At 56.3% G+C, this 19,545-nt stretch overlaps 2 protein-coding genes across 8 annotated transcripts; one reads left to right on the forward strand and one right to left on the reverse strand.

Moving 5' to 3' along the window:
• The first annotated feature begins 19 nt into the window (after positions 1 to 19).
• On the forward strand, positions 20 to 3,429 carry PRAF2 (PRA1 domain family member 2). Its single transcript, XM_031445233.2, has 3 exons — positions 20 to 537; positions 1,707 to 1,924; positions 2,340 to 3,429. The coding sequence occupies exons 1-3, from the start codon at positions 359 to 361 to the stop codon at positions 2,477 to 2,479; spliced, it is 537 nt and encodes a 178-aa protein (XP_031301093.1). The 5' UTR covers positions 20 to 358; the 3' UTR covers positions 2,480 to 3,429.
• A 231-nt stretch (positions 3,430 to 3,660) lies between these two features.
• Positions 3,661 to 18,125, reverse strand: CCDC120 (coiled-coil domain containing 120). Of its 7 annotated transcripts, XM_064483148.1 has the most exons (13): positions 17,834 to 17,985; positions 13,927 to 14,091; positions 13,182 to 13,218; positions 10,509 to 10,658; positions 10,302 to 10,392; positions 10,025 to 10,158; positions 9,215 to 9,355; positions 8,578 to 8,872; positions 8,199 to 8,261; positions 7,734 to 7,908; positions 7,504 to 7,602; positions 5,295 to 6,209; positions 3,661 to 4,795 (listed from the first exon to the last, which is right to left on the reverse strand). In XM_064483148.1, exons 5-13 carry the CDS (start codon positions 10,348 to 10,350, stop codon positions 4,681 to 4,683), a joined length of 1,986 nt encoding a protein of 661 aa, XP_064339218.1. In that variant the 5' UTR covers positions 10,351 to 10,392; positions 10,509 to 10,658; positions 13,182 to 13,218; positions 13,927 to 14,091; positions 17,834 to 17,985; the 3' UTR covers positions 3,661 to 4,680. The 7 variants fall into 7 exon arrangements, with proteins under 7 accessions (XP_064339218.1, XP_031301094.1, XP_031301095.1 ...); XM_031445234.2 differs by lacking the exons at positions 3,661 to 4,795; positions 13,927 to 14,091; positions 17,834 to 17,985 and adding an exon at positions 13,811 to 13,911 and having other exon boundaries at positions 4,980 to 6,209; positions 10,559 to 10,658; XM_031445235.2 differs by lacking the exons at positions 3,661 to 4,795; positions 13,182 to 13,218; positions 13,927 to 14,091 and having other exon boundaries at positions 4,980 to 6,209; positions 10,559 to 10,658; positions 17,834 to 18,125.
• Positions 18,126 to 19,545: the final 1,420 nt, after the last annotated feature.

Genomic DNA, 19,545 nt, shown 5'->3' on the forward strand with positions numbered 1-19,545 from the left:
GTCCTTCTCAGACAGCCTCTGCATGTCCTTTAATGTGTGGCTACAGTGTGCTTGAGCCGCCAGCACCGCCCAGAACCGTGCCCTGTGGCGCCCCCGTCTGGGGGTGGATGGGAACGCCTCGCCTCGCGGCGAAGACGTAATTTCCCGGCAGCCCCTGCTACTTTACAGTTCCGGCGTGGTGTTTGCATTGTATTTCCGGTCATGTGCATTGTTGCACCTGCGCAGTCCACTAGGTCCCTGGGATAGCGGTGGCACAGCTCAAACTCCACTTCCCGGTGTGCTCCGCGGTGGCGCAGGGTGGAACGGGTGTTGTAGTCCCTCCGCTCTTCTGGCTGGTCCAGCTACATCGACCGGCAGGATGTCGGAGGTGCGGCTGCCACCGTTACGCGCCTTGGACGACTTCATTCTGGGGTCGGCGCGGCTGGCGGCCCCGGATCCCTGCGACCCGCAGCGATGGTGCCACCGCGTCATCAACAACCTCCTCTACTACCAAACCAACTACCTTATCTGCTTCGGCCTCGGTCTCGCTCTGGCCGGGTGAGGGAGGGAGGGAGGGAGGCGCCAGTTGGCCGGGGACGCCTGCTGGGTTTTGAGGGGGATGCAAATCCTGGAAGGGCGAATTCGGTAGGGATGGAAAATCTAAGGGTCATGGGAGGGAGAACTTGAAGGAAGTGGAACCTGTTTATAAGAAGGGACTGGGGCGGGATAGAGCCTAGCTGAGGGGGGCTGATGGGGATGGAGGGTCTGGAGGGAAGACCGGGGGAGAATGGAGAAGAGGGTGGAACTGAAGGGGAAACTGCGCTGGGAGGTGGACTTGAAGATAGGGAGGGCCAGAAAGTGGGACATGAGTGTGCCTGAGGGGTGATGGGTCCAGATTAAGGAGGCCCTGGAGGATTTAGGGCAGGGACAGGGACGTGGTCAAGTTGAAGGGTGGACTTGTGGAGGATCGGGGCTTAGAGAGGAGCCTGGCTATAATTGGAATGCTCTAGGAACAGGTACATGTTGGGGAACTTGAGCCAAGAGGGAGGACCCCGGGATGGAAATCCTGAGACCAGGGAGAGATGGAGAACGTGGAGGAGGGACTTGGGCAGGATTGGAAGATAAGAGTGAGACTGAAAGCCTGGAAAGGGTTCTAGCAATGGAGGTTAGATTCTATTGGGAATTGGGAACCTGGAGGGGGAATTTGAAGGGGAGGAAGTCTGGAAAAGGGGTCTTATGACTGGGCCTGGGGAGAGGGAAATGTATGGAGATGGAAGGCCTGGAAGAGGAATTTTCAAGGGCCTGGCCTCTGTAAAGGGTGGGTTTGGGGGAAGGTTGGGATGAGGGAGGCGGGCTGGAATGGGCCCTGTGGGGGTATGGTCAGAAGGAAAGAGCAGGGAAGACTGGGAGCCCAGGGGCCTAGCGGATGAGAGGGCCTGAAGCAGGAGATTTCAGGAAGATGGGACTGCAAGATTGACAAAGAAATGAGGGTCTGCAGAGGGGAGCCCACAGCGCCTAGGAATTGGAGGTCCTGGAGGGTGGACCCGTTAGAGACAGGGCTGGCGGGAGTATTTGCCCGGCTGGAGGATCCGGAGCGGGCGTGGGGTTAAGTGTGGGGAACCAAAGCTCTTGGGGCCCGGGATCGGTGGACGGTGGTCTGGGAGGCTTGGAGGCCGGGCGGCCCTCTTCCCGCCTGCCCGGCTAGCTTAGTTCCATTGTCCCCGCAGGTACATGCGCCCGCTGCACACCCTCCTAAGCGCACTGGTGGTGGCGGTGGCACTTGGCGTGCTGGTGTGGGCGGCTGAGACTCGCGCAGCCGTGCGCCGCTGCCGTCGCAGCCACCCAGCCGCCTGCCTGGCCGCAGTGCTTGCTGTCGGCCTCCTCGTTCTCTGGGCCGTGGGCGGCGCTTGCACCTTCCTCCTCAGCATCGCCGGGCCAGTGCTTCGTGAGTCTCCACACCCTGAGATAGCCGGGAAAACGGCCAACAATTGCGCTCGGCGCCAGGCCCGCCCTACTCTGATTCCTGCGCTGAGAAGGGGCTAGGACACCCGGCGGGCGTGGCCTCACCTTCTTTACAAAGAGCCTTCCTTGGCTTTGCTCCCTCCTCCCCTCTGGGAACGCCCCTCTTTACTACCGCCTTTCTGGGCGTCACGGCTGGTCTGAAGTGCCTTCCACTGGCCACGTCCCCGTTACCGTGCGACACCTCACAGCCACGCCCCTGTTGCGAAGCGCATTCCTCCGTCACTTTTAGGATTCAGAGGCGTCCTAGCCACTGACTCCAGTTCCCTTCTGTGGGCCCCGGTTAGCTAAAGGCTGATGTTCCATTCCCACTGACCCCACACCTCTCGTATTGCCCACAGTGATCCTGGTGCACGCATCACTGCGCCTGCGCAACCTCAAGAACAAGATTGAGAACAAGATCGAGAGCATTGGTCTCAAGCGAACGCCAATGGGGCTGCTACTGGAGGCGCTGGGACAAGAGCAGGAGGCTGGATCCTAGAGGCCTAGGATCTGTACCCAAGACATGGAGAATGCCACCCCCCACCCCGGCCCGCATCCAGGACCCAGAGACCTTTCGCAGCCCTTCCCCCAGGTCCCAGACTGGGATATTCCCCTCATACCCAGCCCCCCATCTTAGGGAACCAGTCTTTCCAGCCCTTAACTTGGGACCCAGAGACACATCCAGCCTAAAACTGGGGCTTAGAGACCAGAGCATTGAGGCCAACCTCAAACTCTGCACCCAGAAACACTCCCCTGACTCCAGTCTGGGACCCACCTGTCTCCCGTGCTCAGCCCCAAAGCTGGGGACTGGGACCAAGGCATTCTCAAATATTGAACCCTGGACCAAGGCTTTTCTAGACCCCACCCCAGCTTTGAACCCAGGTCAAGGCATTGCCAAATCTTGAACCCAGGATCCAAGTGTTCCCAGTCCCCATCTGGGTAGAGAATTCAAGTATCCTGATCCTGTTGGACCCTTGGTCCCAGTTAACCCCAACACTCACCAGTCCCACTTGCCTTCTTCCAGCTCTTAGGGATTCTGCCACTCCTCCCGCCACAAAGTTCCACAGTGGCAAGGACCAAGGGGTGGGAATGGGGTGGGGTGGGGGTAGCCCTGACCAGGAATGGAGCAAATATTATCAGTGTTGCTGCAACAATAAAGGCTGTTGCATTGCTCAATGCCAATTTGGGCCTCCTGGGTAAAGTCTGTTTCAATGGCCAGAAGTGACCTGCTTTTCAGTTCTGCTAGACTTTCTGACTCTGTTAAATCTGTGGGCTGAACTCAGTTCCTTTTTTTTTTTTTTTTAATGGCGGTACTGGGGATTGAACCTAGGACCTCATGCATGCAGATCACATGTCCTACCACTGAGCTATTAAACCACACCCCCTCCCCAGTTCTTGTCTTGACTGTTACCTTTAGGGCAGCATTAACATACAAGGTAGTTAAAGGCACTTAGCGTTTCCTGTCATCATTCGTATTACTAAGGACGCTTGTTGAGAGTTGGCTAGGAAATCAGCACAGGCAAAGAAGTTGCCTCACATCACAAAGCAAGTAAAACCAAAGTGGATGACATTATCACAGGCTGGTTCCACGGTGCTATGTATTTTTTTTTCTGATAAAAATACATTGGTCTTAGCTGAAGATGTGGGCCCCCAAGGCAAAGCAGATAGGGAAGCAATGCATGGGTTCAGTTTACACATTTATTATAGAAATCCCCTTCCAGTGTGGGTAGTGTCTTGGGCCCAGATCCATTGGTACAAAAAGAAAAGTTTAACACCAGGTAAAGGGGGTAGGGGAACCCCCAGCTCCAGAAAGTCACAGACAGGTATCATAGAAAACACAGCTTGTGTGGATTTGTTTAAAAAGTGGTGGGTGGAAGGAAAACCAAGGAAGACGTGACGTAGCCTGTGGCCAGACGTCACCTGAGGATTTCATTGGCATCTACCAGATGCCAAGTTCCACCACCGCAGCATCCCAGGACACAACACACCCAGCGGCTCTGCCTGTTGGCCCTCCTGCAGATTGGGGGTAGTTGGGGCAGAGGCTGCCGCTAAAGGCTGGGCCAGGCAGAGGCAGTGGGCACAGACAGGCAGACAGGGACTGGGGTTCCTGCAGGCACCCCTGGGGGGTGGCGAAATGAATCCAAGTCCCCCACCACCAGACTTCAGTCCTATCAAATGTGGGCAGAGAGCCCACCTCCCCAAGAAAAACTGCCCCGGTAAGGGGTGGCAGGAAGTTCTGTTCACACCAGAGTCTCCTGGCTGCCCCAAATGGCCCCGAGACCCTATATGGTCCATTTTGTGGAGAGGGTTCCTGAATGGAACAGGCTGGGCACGGGGACAGGAATGAACCCAACCAGGACGAGATCACAGTTTCTCTTTTTATAAAACGTCTAGTGTTGGGGGAAGACAGTGAATACCTAAATCACAACTGTAAACAGAAATGGAGGAAGGGGCTTGGAGTCCCCATGACATCATCCCCTCTTTTAAGCTGGCTGAGGACCCCCAGTCCCCAGAACAGTACAAGAGGAGAGGCAGGGTGTCAGACACCTTCGTGGGCCCATGGGGAGCCAGGGACCTTGGAAGATCAGGTTGGTGCCCCCCAGGACCAAGAGCAACCACACCCCAGGGCTCAGCGAGGTCAGCTGTGTGCTCCCCAGACTGGAGTCATGCCCAGGCCAAGAAGGGGCATTTCAGAAGGGGTCAGACCAGTGTCCCCGGGGTCTGGGGGTCAGAACCAGAGGACTGCTCCCCCTCTAGCGTCAGGTCACTTAAACGAGCGCTCAGCTCCGGGGGGTACAGGAAGTCCGCGTAGTATCTTTGGAAGGGGTAGCAGGAATCCGGAGGACAGGGTAGGAAGACAGAGGAGAGAGGAAAAGACGGACAAGACACAGAAAGAGAGAGGAAAAGAGGCTCGTTAAAGAGGTGGAGGCAGGCACAGGACAGCACCTTTAGGCTCACGAGCAGGGGACACGGTGAAAGTAGGAAGAGACAGGCGAGGGCCATAGGACGTCCCTTCCTCCCAGCACCCTGGTTTCAAGGCTCATTTTCAGCTGACATGCACTGGTTGTTCAAATGCTAAAATCCCAACATAGCGTGGTGAAGAACTGCTCCTACCAGGGCCCAAGACACCCCTCCGCGGAGACCCCACGGACTAATGCGGGTCAGGCAGGGCCCCGTGTCCCCAGGCCAAGGCTGCGGCTAGTTCTCCTGTGGTCCATGTCATTTGCGATCATGACCAGCGGCCCCCGTGGCCTGGACACCTTGACTAACTGCCTCAAGAGACCCCTACCCGTCAGTAAAAGCACCCCCCATACCTGCCGGAGACAGGGGGCGCCGTGAAACTCCTCGAGTGTGGGAGCGGCGCCTGGCTGGGGGCCCCGTACAGCGCCTGGCCCACCTCATAGCAGCGAGCATGGAGGAAGGGTGGGTGCTGCGGGCCCATGGCGGGGAGCACAGGCCGGCGCTGGGGCCCCGCGGCCAGTCCCGAGTTCCGGATGTACCAGTCCCGCAGCCCCTCCAGGGCCAGGTTCTTGTGGCCGCTGCGCTCAGCAGCCGGGGGAAGACGGGCGGGAGGGGGCATCCACAGCAGGGGGTTGGGATGCACCTCCGGACCCTCGGCAGCCTCCAGGGGCAGGCCACAGGGCTTGGTGCGGGCGGCACGGCTGTGGGGGTCCTTGCTGCGGAGAAGGGGGCTGCTGCCGTCAGCTGCGTACACAGGTGGTGGGCCTGGGAGCATGGCGAGGAGCCCATCCCGGCGGGAGAGGGGTCCTGGGACCTCGGCTGTGGGCAGCAGCTCCCCCCAGCCGGTCCCGCCGCCACCGCGGGGCAGGCCCCGGTCCAGGGAATAGTCCAAGAGGAAGTCCCCGCACACAGGTGGGAGGCGGGGGGCCCCGCGAGAGGCGGGGGCGGCTGAGCTAGGCCGGGCAGCCCGGGGAGGGTCTGGGGGGCCAGCTGTACGGGAGGAGAAGGCAGGGGTGGGTTGCGGGCGCTCGTACAGCACCTCACTGCTCTTGCAGACCGGGGGCCCAGCGGCAGGGGGCACCAGAGGCGCAGGTGGGGAGCCAGCTCCCCCACCAGCCGCCCGGTCCACCAGCAGGGCCTCGGAGCTATTGCTGCGGCGGGTGCGAGCAGCGAAGAGGGAGGCGCGGTCGGAGACAGGGTCAGCCCGGGGGAAGCCCATCTGGGAGTCCTGGCTGCCGGACCACTGGCGAGAATGGAGGCCTTCGGGTCTGGGGGCACAGAGGTGAGGGTGAAAGGAGACAGGTCAGAAATATCAGGCAGATGGGATAAGTGCCCTCCCTACCCTGCCTCTTTCTGAGCCTTCACTTCCACACCTCCAAATGGGCCCAGGATTAGAAGCTGTGTGTATAAAGGTGTTGGGGAGTGGTATGTAAAGGGCGGCAGAGGTTCTGCCCTGGACTAGGGGGCAGAGGGGTTGAAAATGGGGGTGCCTGGGACTCCAAGAGAGATGGAAGTGTGCTTAGGGCTGGAGAGGAAATGCTAGCAGGGGAGGGCAGAGGGCTCTTCCTAACACATCTGACCCCTCATCCCCTGTTAAGGTGCTTCTTCGGGCTCCCTGCCTGCTCCATGATGAGGCCAGGAATTCAAGACCCTTCTGGAACTCTCTGTCCCATCATGGGTATGAACCACCCCAAACTATCATCCCAATAGCCTCTATTCACAGAATGCAAGTGCCACAGGGATGGGGACTTTGTTGTATTCACGGCCTGGAAAAAGGAGGTACGTTATCTGTTTAAGCAGTGGTAGAGTACAGTGGTTAAAAGCACGGACTCTTGAGTCAAACCTGGGTTCAAACACCAGGTCTTCAGTTTACTAACATGTTACTTAACCTCTCTGTGCCTCAGTTTCCTCATCTCTAAAATGGGAATAACAATAGCACCTTCCTCATCGGGATCTTGTGATAATTAAGTAAGTCCGATACCAAGGAAAGCACTGACTCCTAGCAGATGGTAGGTACTCAGTACACGTTAACCAGAACTTACTACACCTACAGTGTCTTCCCCAAATATTATGATGCTCATTTCACAAATGAGGAGACAAAGATTCAGAGAAGGGAAATGACTTGCCAAAGTGCACAGAAAAGCCCAGACTCAAACTTTGGTGCTTCTCCCCAAAATCCATACCCCCTTCCCTTCTTCTCTACCAAGACAGCTCCTATTCACCTTTCAAAGCCCAGCCTTTCTTTTCTTTTCTTTTTTGGTCAATTAAAATTTTTTATTTATAATGTGATATCACACATATACATATATTGCATATTCCAAAAAATCTTTTACTTCTGTTTCTTTAGCATGCAATAAGACGCATTATGAACAAAAGCTCTGAAACAGAAATAAAATTCTTGCTTTTTCATACAAGCTACAAAGAAAATCAGAACAAAACTGATAGACTCAAAGCTCAGGCTCTCATGCCCCACACCCTTTGATAATGCTCTCCCTGACACCCCCAGTTAGAGCTACTAGTTCCCTCCTCTGGTCCTCAAACTCACCCTCAGAATCCACTTACTTGCAGAGCTGGGGGCCAGCGCCCCGGGTGAGGACAGGGGTGGCAGGCACACTTCGCCCCTCAAAACTGGAGGCACTCCTGGGCAGCGAGCGTGTGGGGCTAGACAGAGACAGGCAGGCCCAGGTGGGGGTCCAGGTTAGAGACTGTAACCACCAGTGGGCCCCCCTGCCAGCCCAGGCTTAGGCTCCACTCCTGGCTCCTGGGGAAGGAGGGCAGGGGCTCACCCTCACCTGGTGGGGCTGGCCACAGAGTTCCGCCGGCTCTTCAGATCCCCATAAAGATCCGACGGGGGTGCTTTCCATGGGGTTCGCCGCTCAGGGCTGCCCCCAGATACTGCCCGCAGCTGGTCCCAGGCTTTGGGTGGTGAGGGGCGCTCAGCCAGAGGGAAGCAGCCACGGGGCTCCTCTGGGTGGAATGGAGAAAGTAGGGGAGAAGTCAATGAGAGGGTACCCGAAGGGTTGCAGGCAAAGCAAAGGGTGGGGACTAGGGAGGCGGGGGGTGGGGGGCAGAGGGCGGGACAGGCTGAGGAGGAGCTGAAGGATGAGGTGAGAACTGGGGCTGATGGGGCAGGATAGGGTGAAGCAAAGAAGATGGGGGTTCCACAGGAGGATGGGGCATGGCTCAAAAGAGCTGAAGAGGGAAGGTGAGGGCTGAGCATCAAAGGATGGGCAGATTTGGGAGAGACAGGTCCTCACCGTTATCATGGCTGGCCCCAGACTCTGAGAGGGAGCTGCTCTCTGAGTGCAGAACTACGTCCTCTACAGGTGAGAAGGGGGAGAACCGGGCCTATCAATACAAAGCCTGGGTGCCATCCCCTTACACCACTGGGCAGTCTCCTCCCCACCCCCTTTGCTTCCCAAGAATCCACCTTTATCTAAATCTAAGATCACCAGGGGCTTGATCTCTCACTTCCCTGATGCCTATTCCCAGTGGCCCCACCCTTGCCCGAGAGTCAGTTAATCATAATTCCTTAAGTTCCACCTCCCTCCCACTTTTCACTGGCTGCTCACACCCCCCACCCCTACCATGCCCACCCTCCGGCTTTCACTGGTGGGGTGACAGGGCCTGGCTCACCTTGGCTAAGCTGAGTGAGGCGTGTGCCCAGGCAGACTCCCTGGGCGGTGATAACTGCGCCGGTGGACAGTGGCAGGGGCTGGAGCGGCGGGAGCACCGGGAGGCCCAGGCGGGCCCGGACATCCCCGAGCTGCTCCTCCAGCTCATGCAGCCTCCGCAGCGCATCTGCCTGGACCTGGCGCCGACGCCGGCGCTGCTCGGCATTCAGCTCGGGGGCCAAGGCCAGGCGGCGGGCAGCTGCCGTAATCTGCTGCTGCACTGACACCTCGCGCTCCAGGGCCTCAAGCGCCAGCTCCTGCGGGGCCCACCCGAGTGGGACCAAAATGTTAGAAATGGTCAAGCATAGGAAGCAGGTGGTGGCAAAGCCAGGATGCACTGGAGGCAGGGCCTGGGTTGATTCGGGCTGAGCCTATGCATCTTGGGGTGGGGGGTGGGGGAGCAAGGGTGAAAAGCCGATCCTGACAGTTAGGGACCAGCATCCTCTCTCTCAGTCCTGGAACCCATCTCCCTCAAGCTCGGTGCCTTTTTCCCTTAGCCTCTCCTTCCCCTGGACACAGCCTGCCCTCTGCTTCCTCCCGGCTCCTCCTCCCCTGTACCTGTCCCACCCCCATCTTGTTCTGTGTGCCCATCTGCTCACCTCAGCGGGACACAAGGAGTGGTGTGCTGGGTTGGTGTGTGGTGGAGGGTAGGCTCGGGCTGCAGGGGGCCGCCGGCGGACCAACTGGGGCCGTTCCCCAGGCTCCAGTGGGCACTCGGGGGGCAGTTGGCCAGTCAGCTCCTGGGTGGACGAAGGCATATGTCAGAGACTACAGGATTAGTTGGGGAGGATGTGGCAAAGCAGCCTGAATCTACAGAAGTCCTACTAGGACCCCAGCCCTACTCGGCATCCACACCTGTTCTCTTCCTCCTCCCAGTACTCCACTGGGCGGGTGTATGGAACAGACTCTCAGCCCCTCGTTGGCCCAAATCCCTGGGGCAGTGGGCATGGGAAGCAGGGAGACCTGCTTCGGAATCCGGAATTTCTTCATTTTTCATACAGGTGACACCATCTTTATACTACATATTATATGACACTCTTTGAGGCCTGGGCTGCATGCTCTGAACTGCATTATTATTTCTGGCAAACTGTGTGGACAGTCACAGCAAGAGGGGTAAAGCGAAACTATAAATCACCTTATGTCAGTTCAGATCAGGTTTCACTGCCAAGTTTTGGAAATAACTTATGTGAGGGTTTTTTGTTTGTTTGTTTTTTTGAGGTTTTTTGGATTCTAAATTATTGACAGGGGGTTGTGGTAAAATATTACCATATTTTGTTGATTCTAAGACATCTGAGCTGAGCTTCGGAGAATCTACAGCTCAGACAAGTGGCTCAGTGATCACCACCTGATTGCCTACCTCGCCCCGGCTCCTCACCCCAACACCAACACCCTTAGGATCAGGCCCTCACCGCCTCCTGGAGACACACTTTTCGTAGCTCCTGAAGTTTCAGACTCAGGGCCTCCTGCAGGGCCCGCTGCCGGTCAAGCAGCCCCCGGAGCCGCTCTGACTTCACTTGGGGGGCAGCCTCTCCAAACAGGGCAGCTGGACACAGAGGGAACAAAGATCAGGGGCACAACTGGGGCAACCTGGAGCAGCGGTGGGGCCAGGGACCAACCCTTCCCAAGCGGACAGGAGGTGACTCAGAGCTGGGGAGGAGGCAGCAGGAGAGGGAACCCAACACCGACCTGAGGCATTGAAGGTGGGAGAGCTGATCAGCTGACCTTTGACTTCCATCCTGGTGCTGTCAAGAGGCCGTGGCTGATGGCTGGGCAAGGCCTGGCAGTGATGCACGGGAGCCACTGAGGAAGCACATCCCCTGATCCCCCAATCTCCACCCAGACCCAGGTTCCCACACCCCAGCTGCAAATGAGGGGTACCCTGGCCCCACCCACCTGCTTGGTCTGCCCTCTCAGAATCTGTGTCAATGTCAAGGCCCTGGTACCTTGGTTCCCTTCCCATTGAGTGGGAGCACAGCAAGTGGGGAGCCAGGCGGACTTACAACGCCTCCTCAGAGGCCCATGGGCCACAGTCAGCAGTCTTGCCTAGGAAGGGAAAATGAATGGCATGGATTCAACCAACGATAAGAACGGTGGGCATTTATTAAGCACCTGGGTACCTGGAATAGGTAACTCCTATGCCACGTTTAATCTTCACAACCACCCTATGATGCCAGTTCTGTGATTATTATAACCCCATTTTAGAGACGAAGAGAGTAAGACACAGAGAAAGGAAATCACCTGCCCACAGCTGAGGGTCCAACACTCTCCCTTACTAGAGGTGCTGAACCCCACCAATTCCTCATAAGCTCACAGCCCAGCAGGCCTCCAGACTTTGCACAAGCTGTGGCTGCTGTCCAGGGCCCTCTTTTCACGTCTCACCACTCCAGCCCCTGGCGCTCACTCACACCCTGGGACTTCGATGTCACTTCCAGAGGTGGGTCCCTGCATTATGTCCCCTCACAACTGCTGTCCAACAAGAGACTGTGCCTCTCTTGTACATTTAGGAGGCCAGAAAACGTATCTGTCCTTTTCTCATCAGTCTTTTTCTCTGGCACGCGGAACACTTCTGTGTACACAGCAAGTGCTCAGTGAATGTCTGCTGGGTGAACAAAAGAATGACTGTGGTCTGTGGGTCACTACTTGTCCTAACACCATCCTGTGTCCCTGGTGTGGCAGGGAGAGTGTTCTCCTGGCCTCAGGACCCCTCCGGTCCCTCCCCGCACCCTAGCATGTCCTGCATCCAGCAAGGGGAAGTCACCCTACTGGGACTGAAAACGGCAAAGTCCGCAGTTGCAGATAACAAGCTGACTGCCTCCTGCCTCCTTCTCTGCCCCCAGACGCCCTGGCTGGCGGTGGAGCCTGCTTTGGCTGGCCGCCAGTCCTGCCCTCGTCCCTTCCTCTGGAGTTTGCTCCTTCCCTCCCACATCCTGCTCAGTCCCCAGCTGGGAAGCCAGGTGACATCACCTCCCACCACCTGGCCTGACCTCGGTGGCAGGCGATTGGGAGGATCTCATGAGGCCACAGAGGTCCCATCCCCACCAACCTCGAAATCCCCGGCTTGTCATGACATGGTGGCCAGGTGTGGAGAAGACCTAGGCAGCTGAGGTGGCGTGAGTTCAAGCCCCTTCCCCATCTGTATATTGGGGGATGTGGCCAAGCTATTAACAGGGTACCACTGGTATCAGCAGTCCTCCCACTTGCCCCATTGGGTATGTAGCCTTCCCACAAGGCAGGGGTTCCCTGTCCCCAACATCAGGGGCAGGGTCCATCCCTAAAGCCCTTCTGAACATGCAGGCAACAGCATGTGCTCGGCAGAGGGGCTCACATGCCCACCCTCCAAGAGCTGACACTGCCCAGCATGGCAGGGTTTCCTTGAGGTCCTAGCTTAGCCTCCTCTGACCCTCAGCTCCTGGGGTTCTTTCTTCCCCAGCCCCAATCTGGGTTTGAGGAACTCTCCCAGGGCCCCCCTAAACCTTCCTCCACCCCGACAGGAACCTCAACTCCTCCCCAATGGGCCCATTCACCAGGATCAGTCCCACATCCCACACTAGGCTGCTCTGAGCCTTCCTTCCCTGGGAGCTCATGGCATCCTGGAAGTCCACATGGGGTCCAGACAGGAACCCCGACTCCACCCTGTCAGCCTGACCTCGGGGACATAGCTAGGGCCTGAGTCATGGGGTCATCGGGCAGGCTAGACACAGGGTCAACGCCCCACACCCCCACACCCGCTCTTAAGCCTCTGCCTCTGCTCGCCTACCCTCTGCACATTTGCCTGGGGGCCTGGGGCCACCCGGTCCCCACCCAAAGATGGTGAGAAGGGGGATCCCAGCAGTCCCCTCCACAATGCACCCCTACACCAGCCCATGGGTCTCCCCACCGGTGACCCTGTGTCCCCGTCCTGTCCCAGGATGGGCTGCAGCAAGAGAGCTGCAGAGGGCACCCCCCACACCCAGAGGCGGGCCCAGCAGGTTTTTCAGGTCTGCCCTTCTGACACCACAGCCCAGAAAGAAATTCCTGGCTGTAATGACTGTTTACAACCGAGACACCTCACCTGGGTGGCACCCCAACACCTCAGTGGACCCCCATTTCCACATCTTGCCACCTTCAGAGCAAATACAAACTCCCAGTGTCTGGCACTGTTCCCCACACTGCCCTAGAGCCCCTCCGTCCCCACTCCAGGGGAACAGATGGGGGGCAGGCAGGTGCCGGATGTAGTTTCTCAAGAGCCCAGTATGGGGGGCTTTCCTAGGGGGCTGGGCCCCGGGTTGAAGGAGGGCATGAGGTACCCCTGCAGGGGAGAAAGGGGGAGAGGAAGTAGGGGAGTGGAGAAGGAGGACTCTGGCTTCTCTTCTCCCCCATCCCTTCCCCTTGTCCACTTCCGGCAAGGGATCGGCCTCGTGCCAGGAAAGGAAACTGGACATTTTGGGCTTCGCCCCTCTACTCAGGCCCTCCTTCCTTGCCGTGCCTCTCGCACAGACCTGGGTCTCTCCTACAGGGAACTTCAGTACACCCCATACTGCTCTCCCCACACCCCTCGCCCTGGGCCCACTGTTCCCAGGTGCTCACCAATGCCAGAGAGGTGCTGTGGAGTGGCCTCAGGTACCTCAAAAAAAAAAAAAATAGTCGTCTCGACAAGGCCCTGCTCTGGCTGATAGTGGCAGTGAGCAGGGGTGAGCACAGTGGCGGATGCCTAGGCCGCCTCCCACTAGGCGATGGCCCAGCCTACCTGGCCAGGGACTGGGCCGGCCCATACCTTTTAACCCTTGCCTGCCTGCCACCAGGGCTCAGGCCACCCTTAGGGGCAGTCTTGGGGCCTGGTCCCCTCAGGGTGTCCAGCAAGGCCAAGAAGAGAGCCTGACCTCCCCCCTCCCTGCCAGACACCTAGCAGAGGACAGACGAAGAAGGGCTAAGGGTCATGGGAGCAGCGGCTGCCTCTGGTGCTGCCCAAGCGCCCAGATCAGACCCTGGCCACCCAAGGGAACTACTTGGGGGCTGAGGGATGGAGGTCTGGGGAGTTGTTAGGCACACAGGAGGCCTTGGGTGTTCATTGGGTGTGTGTCTCTTGGCAACACTCATCACATTTCTGAGGCCCCTACCCTTTCCTCCCAGGGCAAGGAAGGGGTGGGAGAAGGTCTTAGGGCAAATCCTACCCTCACTGGGGTAGAAGTTCCCCAAGATGGAACATATGAGGTTACCTTTTCTAAGGAGAACATGTCTCAAGACCCTACCACCTTCTGCAGCTCCAGAAGAAATCATCTCAGCAAACGGAAGACACACACAGGCGATTTAATCCCTCCTGACCCCTACAAACCTGGGAGGGTGGCACGGCCCCAGCTCCTCATAGCCAGCTTGTAGAGATGAAAGCTGGGGCTTGCAGAGGTGAAGAGGCCCGATTCTGACCAGAGAGGCATAAGAGCAGGTAGAATCAGAATTCGGGGGGGCTGGGTCCTGGGTTGCAGGCTGACAGAGGCAATCCCTGCAAGGCAGGAGGAGTGGGCATGGGGGCTCATGCTTCTTCACATCCAGGCTGAGGCTCTCCCAGTCCTCTCCCTATGCTCCTGGGACATTTCTGGCCAAGAGTCAAGGAAATGAAGGACTCTGAGCCTCTACGAGGTCCTGCTTCCCCCACACCACCACCTGGGCTCTGGGCCGGCCCCAACACACACCACACATCCTGCGCTCCATTTGGGACCATCTGCTCTGTGACCTCAGGGCCCGAGCCCAACCCAGGCCCCGGCAGCCCACACATGATGCGAAAGCACAGAGTAAGGAAAGCTCCCTCACCACTTGGCAGGGGGGCCAAGCCTGGAGAGGAACTTGCTCTGTACAAGCAACGCCCAGTGTATGTGCTATTGAGGCCTCCTGCCACCCTGCCCACCTTTCTTCCTGGGTGTGAGATTTCCTGCATGGGACACAAAGGCCCCTTTCATCACCCTCCTTCTCCCTCCTCTCACTGCCTGCGGCTGGTGGAGGCAGCAGCCACGAGGTGGGCAGCTGGGGGTTGGTGGGGAGTGTCTTCTCAGCCATGGCCTCACTCATCTCTTAAGGGACACCAAGGACGTTGGGAAGAGGGATGTTTATAAAATTAGAGCCGAGAGGGAAAGGGTATCTGGCCAGCAATGTCAACTGACTCTCAAGGCTGAGGTTTCCTCAACTGTAAAACTGGTAAACAGTACTAACAGAGCCAACAGAGGCCAAAGTAACTTTGGAAGACATCTCAAAGTGCAAGGAAACTCACACCACGTTATTAACGACCGTTAGTAACTACAATCACAAACTCATGCAGAGGTGGGCTGGTTCAAGAGGAAGGAGGGAACAGCAGGTAACCGGGCCTCTTGGGCCAGGCAGATAGGTGGGGCAGAGTCACCCACACACATCACTGCCCTAGTCCACAACTTTTAATACCCTGGAGGACGGCCACCTCTAAGCCCCTCCCCAGTGGGGACCTGAGCCTCCTGTGGCCTCCTGTGGCCTCCTGTAGGGCTAACAAGTGGTGGGTCTGGGATTCAACCCAGCTCTGCCGCTTAGTGGCTGTGTGACTGCTTGGACACATCACTTAACCTCTCTGTACCTCAACGTCCTCATCTATAAAATGGGGGTAGTATATGCCTCCCAGGAGGGTGGTGAGCGTGACATGAACTAAGACATTTAAAGCTCACTTGGGACAGTGCCTGGCCCGAGCTGAGTGCTCAGTATGTATTGGCTGTCATACATAATCACAAGTACTCCTCTCAGTCCAAAGTCAGGATTAATCACGCACACACACACAGAGGGGAAGAGACAGACAGACAGACAAAGGTGGCATCTCTCAGCCTTGAAACCCTCCCTACTTGCTGCCTAGACATACTTGAAACAGAGCTGTTTTCCCTCATTATCCAACCCCTCCCTACTCAAAACCAAAAATACAGGAACCAAATCTATTCAGAAGAATTGTCCAAACTCTCACTATCCAAATACAGCAACTGAATGGATTTGGATATATTTATGAGATAGGACTGGTATATCCGTCACTCTCTGAGCTTTCCTTACTCACCAGGCAAAATACAGGAACCAAGTACATTTCTACAACATGATACCCTTATTAATCCCAACTCTTGCCACTGGAGCACAGGGAAATGAATAGATTTGAATACATTTTTGAGTTAGAGCCATTATCCCTCATTATCTGAACTCTCCCTACTCACTCTGTAAAATGCAAAAACAAAATATACCCCCAAATAACTTAATATCTTTCACTGCCTGAACTATCCAAACTCTCCCTCTCAGAACTTGGGTACCAAATATACTGGGACAGTGTGGGATGCTTGTGTTGTTATGAAGAGGTCTGGATAAAGGCTTTGGATAAATGAGATAGGTCTGGTATCTCGTTATTCCAACTCTCACTACTCTCAATGAGAAACACAGGAACAAAACATAATTGAATGACATGTTACCTCCTCACCATCCAAATTCTCCCTGTCTGTCCTCAAACTCAAGGAGATTCAGATAGTGAAAGAACTCCGTATTTTTCTTATTTTTCTTGTGGTTGTTATTGTCACCACTGGATGGGCCTGATTCTAACAGTGATAGCCCCCCCACAACAGACCTGCCCCACAGAGGTGGGATGGACTTAGCACCAAGATTTGTATTGCTTATTGCTGAGAAAGGGGATAAACTCCCACCCCACTCCTACCCCTACCAAGCCCTGAACCCTCTGGCCTAGAATGGACTTTTTTCAGGCCAGGAAAACAGGGATCACTGCACCTAGTGCCAAGACTAGCAGATAGGGGTAAGATGTCCTAGAAGTTTCACACATACCCCTGAGTCCCCCACTCTTACATGGACAGCCCCCAACCTAGCAAGGCTGGAAACATGACCCGGACCTCACAGGCTCCCAGAGATTCACTGAACAATTCAGGGTGTTCTTTCACACTTGGGGAGGGTGGGGGGCATAGGACCAGTTCCAGGCCCTCCTGGGACAGGGAGAGAAATGCAAGCCCTGTGTGAGCTCACTGGGTGGGGGTGGGGGGTGGGGGAATCACATGTGAAAACTCCCTCTGCTGCGCAGGGCCCATAAGGCTGCTTGCTCTTGTTCATGCTAAGAGAAGCATTTGGGATGAATTTCAGAGATCATGGGAACCTCCAAGTTCAAATGCAGGGTACAATGGGGCCCCTTTCCTTCTGGGCTCAGAGATGGAAAGTGGGTGTTACAAAGGAGGGAGATCTGAACAGCATGGAGGGGCATGGTACAGGGTAGAACAGGGGCCTGGGGTAGGGACAGGATGAAGGGACAAGACAGGAAGGAGTACAGGGAACAAAACAGAATCAGAGTCATTGCAGCATGGAGGTCAGGAGGCAAGACAGAGAAGGAGCCAGGACACTGGCCAGGGGATGGGATGGAGTGAGGCTCAGGACAAGGGCCAGAGAAAAAGTAGGGGACAGTAGGGGACAAAAGAGCAGGGCAGGGAACAGGGTCAGTATAAAACAGTAGTCAGGAGACATGACGGGGGACAGGCCAAGACAGCGGTCAAAGAAGGGGATAGGGAAAAGGGCAGGTTCAAGATGGAGGTAAGGAACAGGAAAAGACCGGGACAGAATGAAGACAGGAACAAGGACAGTGGTGGGACAGAAGACAAGGGAAAACAGCATAGGTTAGGGGCAGGGGCACGGCAGGCGACAAGAGGGACAGTCTAAAGCTGGTAAGCCAAGATGGAGTTCAGGAATCAGGAGGGGGACCGGTGAGATAGTACAGGGTGGGGAGAAAATACAGAAGTCAGAGGTCAGGAATCAAGGCAACCTGGATCAGACTGGGGTTAGGGGGATAGGAAGGGGTTCAGGGACTGGACAAGAGTTTAGAAACAGGACCGAAACGGGTGCTCAAGACAAGGCAAGATGAGCTTCAGAGATAGAACAGGGTCAGGCAAGCATCTGGGGTCAGGTCAAGGATCCTAAGAACAGAACTGTACGGGGTTTGGGGTCAGGACTGGATTTAGAGGGTGCAAAATGGGGTTTGAGAATCACATCACGCCAGAATATGGTTGGGTTAGGGGTCAGACCAGACGTCCTGGGGTCCGGGGTCCGAGATTAAAGAAAGATGTACTCAGGTCAGGCAGGGGTCGAGAGGGAGACCACAGGGTCAGAGGTCGCGGGTGCGCGCGCAGGTACATCCCTGGTCGGCGTTTCCGGGCCTTCACCCCGCCCCGTCTCCTCCCTTCCAACCCCAGGCGGGCATTACTCACCGAGGGTCCTCGCCCAGCGGCGTAGGCGGGGTCGATGCAGGCCGGTAGGGGTGGTGGGCGCGCCCGTCCCTCGCTGCCCCCGGCTCGTCCCCGGGCTCTTGCCTACTCCCCTTCCGCGCCCCGCCTGTGGGCCGCGTTCGGCCGCGCGACTGTTAGCCGTGGGGGCCAGACGGGGGGCACAGGCAGGGTGGAAGAGGGGCGCCCGCTCGGCGGCGGGAGGTGGACCCCGGCCCCCCCCACCCTCAACTCGGGTCTGTCCGCTCCAGGCGGCACCGCCACCTCCGCCGCTGAGCGCGAGCCTGGAGGGGCGGGGGGAGACGGGGGGCGGGGCGCGAGACCACAGCAGCGGCGGAGACCAAGTGCGCAGGCGCCAGTTCGGGTCTTCGATTTCCCTGCCCTGGGAGCGCCAGGAGCGAACCAGCTCGGAGCGCGTGCGCACACGCTTTCTCGAAGGCCGAGGAGATCTTCTTTACCGAGACCACGCCCCCTCAGTGATCAGACTTGCGCCCCTCACCCCAAATCACCCCGCCACGAACATCCGAGCAGTACCCCAAACTGCCTTCTATCAGCCGTCACCACACCCCAAAATTCCCCCAACTACCCTCTGTGCCCCAAGTGCACCCCAAACCACACTCCATCATCCCCCACATTGTATCCCCAAAACATTTTCCATTGATCCCAAGCAGTACCCGCAAGCCGTCTTCCATGGACAACCAAGCTGTCCGAATAAGTTACCCTCCACTACCCCCAAGTTGTTTCCCTAAACCATCTGCAATCAGCCCTGAAACCATTAACCTCCAAAGAGCCCTTCCAAATAACTTTTCATCTAACCCCAATATGCACCCATTGACCCTAAACCATTCTCTATGTACCCTCCTAACAATGCATTATTGATCCCCAAATGGCATTCCAAAAGCCCCCAACAATACCCCAAATATCCTCAGCTACCTTTGGCGTTGCCTCCACTTGCACCCCAAATCAATTCTAGCAGTCACCTGCTCTAACTCCAAACCATATTCTATGAACCTGCCCCCCTCCCACCAAACCTTTCACTGACCAACCCCACACCCAGCAAAACAACCTTCCAACAGCCCCTATCACTATCCCATATACTGCCAACTACTCCAGGGGAGATCCCCCAACTGTGCTTAAAACTACCCTCCAACATCCTCTCCACCTCCAAACCACATTCCACAGATCCAAACTCCAGCCGCAAAACACTCTCCAACAGTCCTCAACAACACCTCCAAATAATCGCTAACTTTCTTTCTGTAGTTACCCAACTGAACCTGCAAATTGTACACCAATGGCCCAAGATGTGTACTTCAAACCCTCTAATGACTCTTACCCACACTCCAAATCATTCCTCAGTGACCCTAACATATTACAAAGCATCCTCCAATGATCTTTTTTTAAAACAACTTAATCGAGGCACAATTTACATATCATAAAAGTCACTCATTTTATGCATGCAATTCAATTATTTTAGTAAAGTTACCAAAGTATGCAACAATCACCACTATCCAGTTTTAGAGCATTTGCATCATTCTTATGAGATCCCTCATGCCCAAATACATTTAATCCCGGTTCCCAGTCCCAGTCCCAGGCAACCACTAATCTAATTTCGATCTCTATAGATTTGCCTTTTCTGGACATTTCATATAAATGCAATGTATGGATTTTTTCATTTAGCATATTTTTTGAGGTTCAGT

Source organism: Camelus dromedarius, chromosome X, assembly GCF_036321535.1.
Source record: "Camelus dromedarius isolate mCamDro1 chromosome X, mCamDro1.pat, whole genome shotgun sequence".
In the NCBI taxonomy this organism is placed as follows: domain Eukaryota; kingdom Metazoa; phylum Chordata; class Mammalia; order Artiodactyla; family Camelidae; genus Camelus; species Camelus dromedarius.

What these genes read in the sequence shown, in the direction of transcription:
- PRAF2 (XM_031445233.2), top strand. Translation starts at nt 359, where the DNA reads ATGTCGGAGGTGCGGCTGCCACCGTTACGCGCCTTGGACGACTTCATT. An exon ending in CTCGGTCTCGCTCTGGCCGG is followed by an intron (nt 538 to 1,706) that starts GTGAGGGAGGGA and finishes TTGTCCCCGCAG; the next exon opens with GTACATGCGCCCGCTGCACA. An exon ending in CATCGCCGGGCCAGTGCTTC is followed by an intron (nt 1,925 to 2,339) that starts GTGAGTCTCCAC and finishes TATTGCCCACAG; the next exon opens with TGATCCTGGTGCACGCATCA.
- CCDC120 (XM_064483148.1), bottom strand. Translation starts at nt 10,350, where the DNA reads ATGGAAGTCAAAGGTCAGCTGATCAGCTCTCCCACCTTCAATGCCTCA. An exon ending in TGGGGCCAGCCATGATAACG is followed by an intron (nt 7,909 to 8,198) that starts GTGAGGACCTGT and finishes CATTCCACCCAG; the next exon opens with AGGAGCCCCGTGGCTGCTTC. An exon ending in TCTGTGGCCAGCCCCACCAG is followed by an intron (nt 7,603 to 7,733) that starts GTGAGGGTGAGC and finishes GTCTCTGTCTAG; the next exon opens with CCCCACACGCTCGCTGCCCA.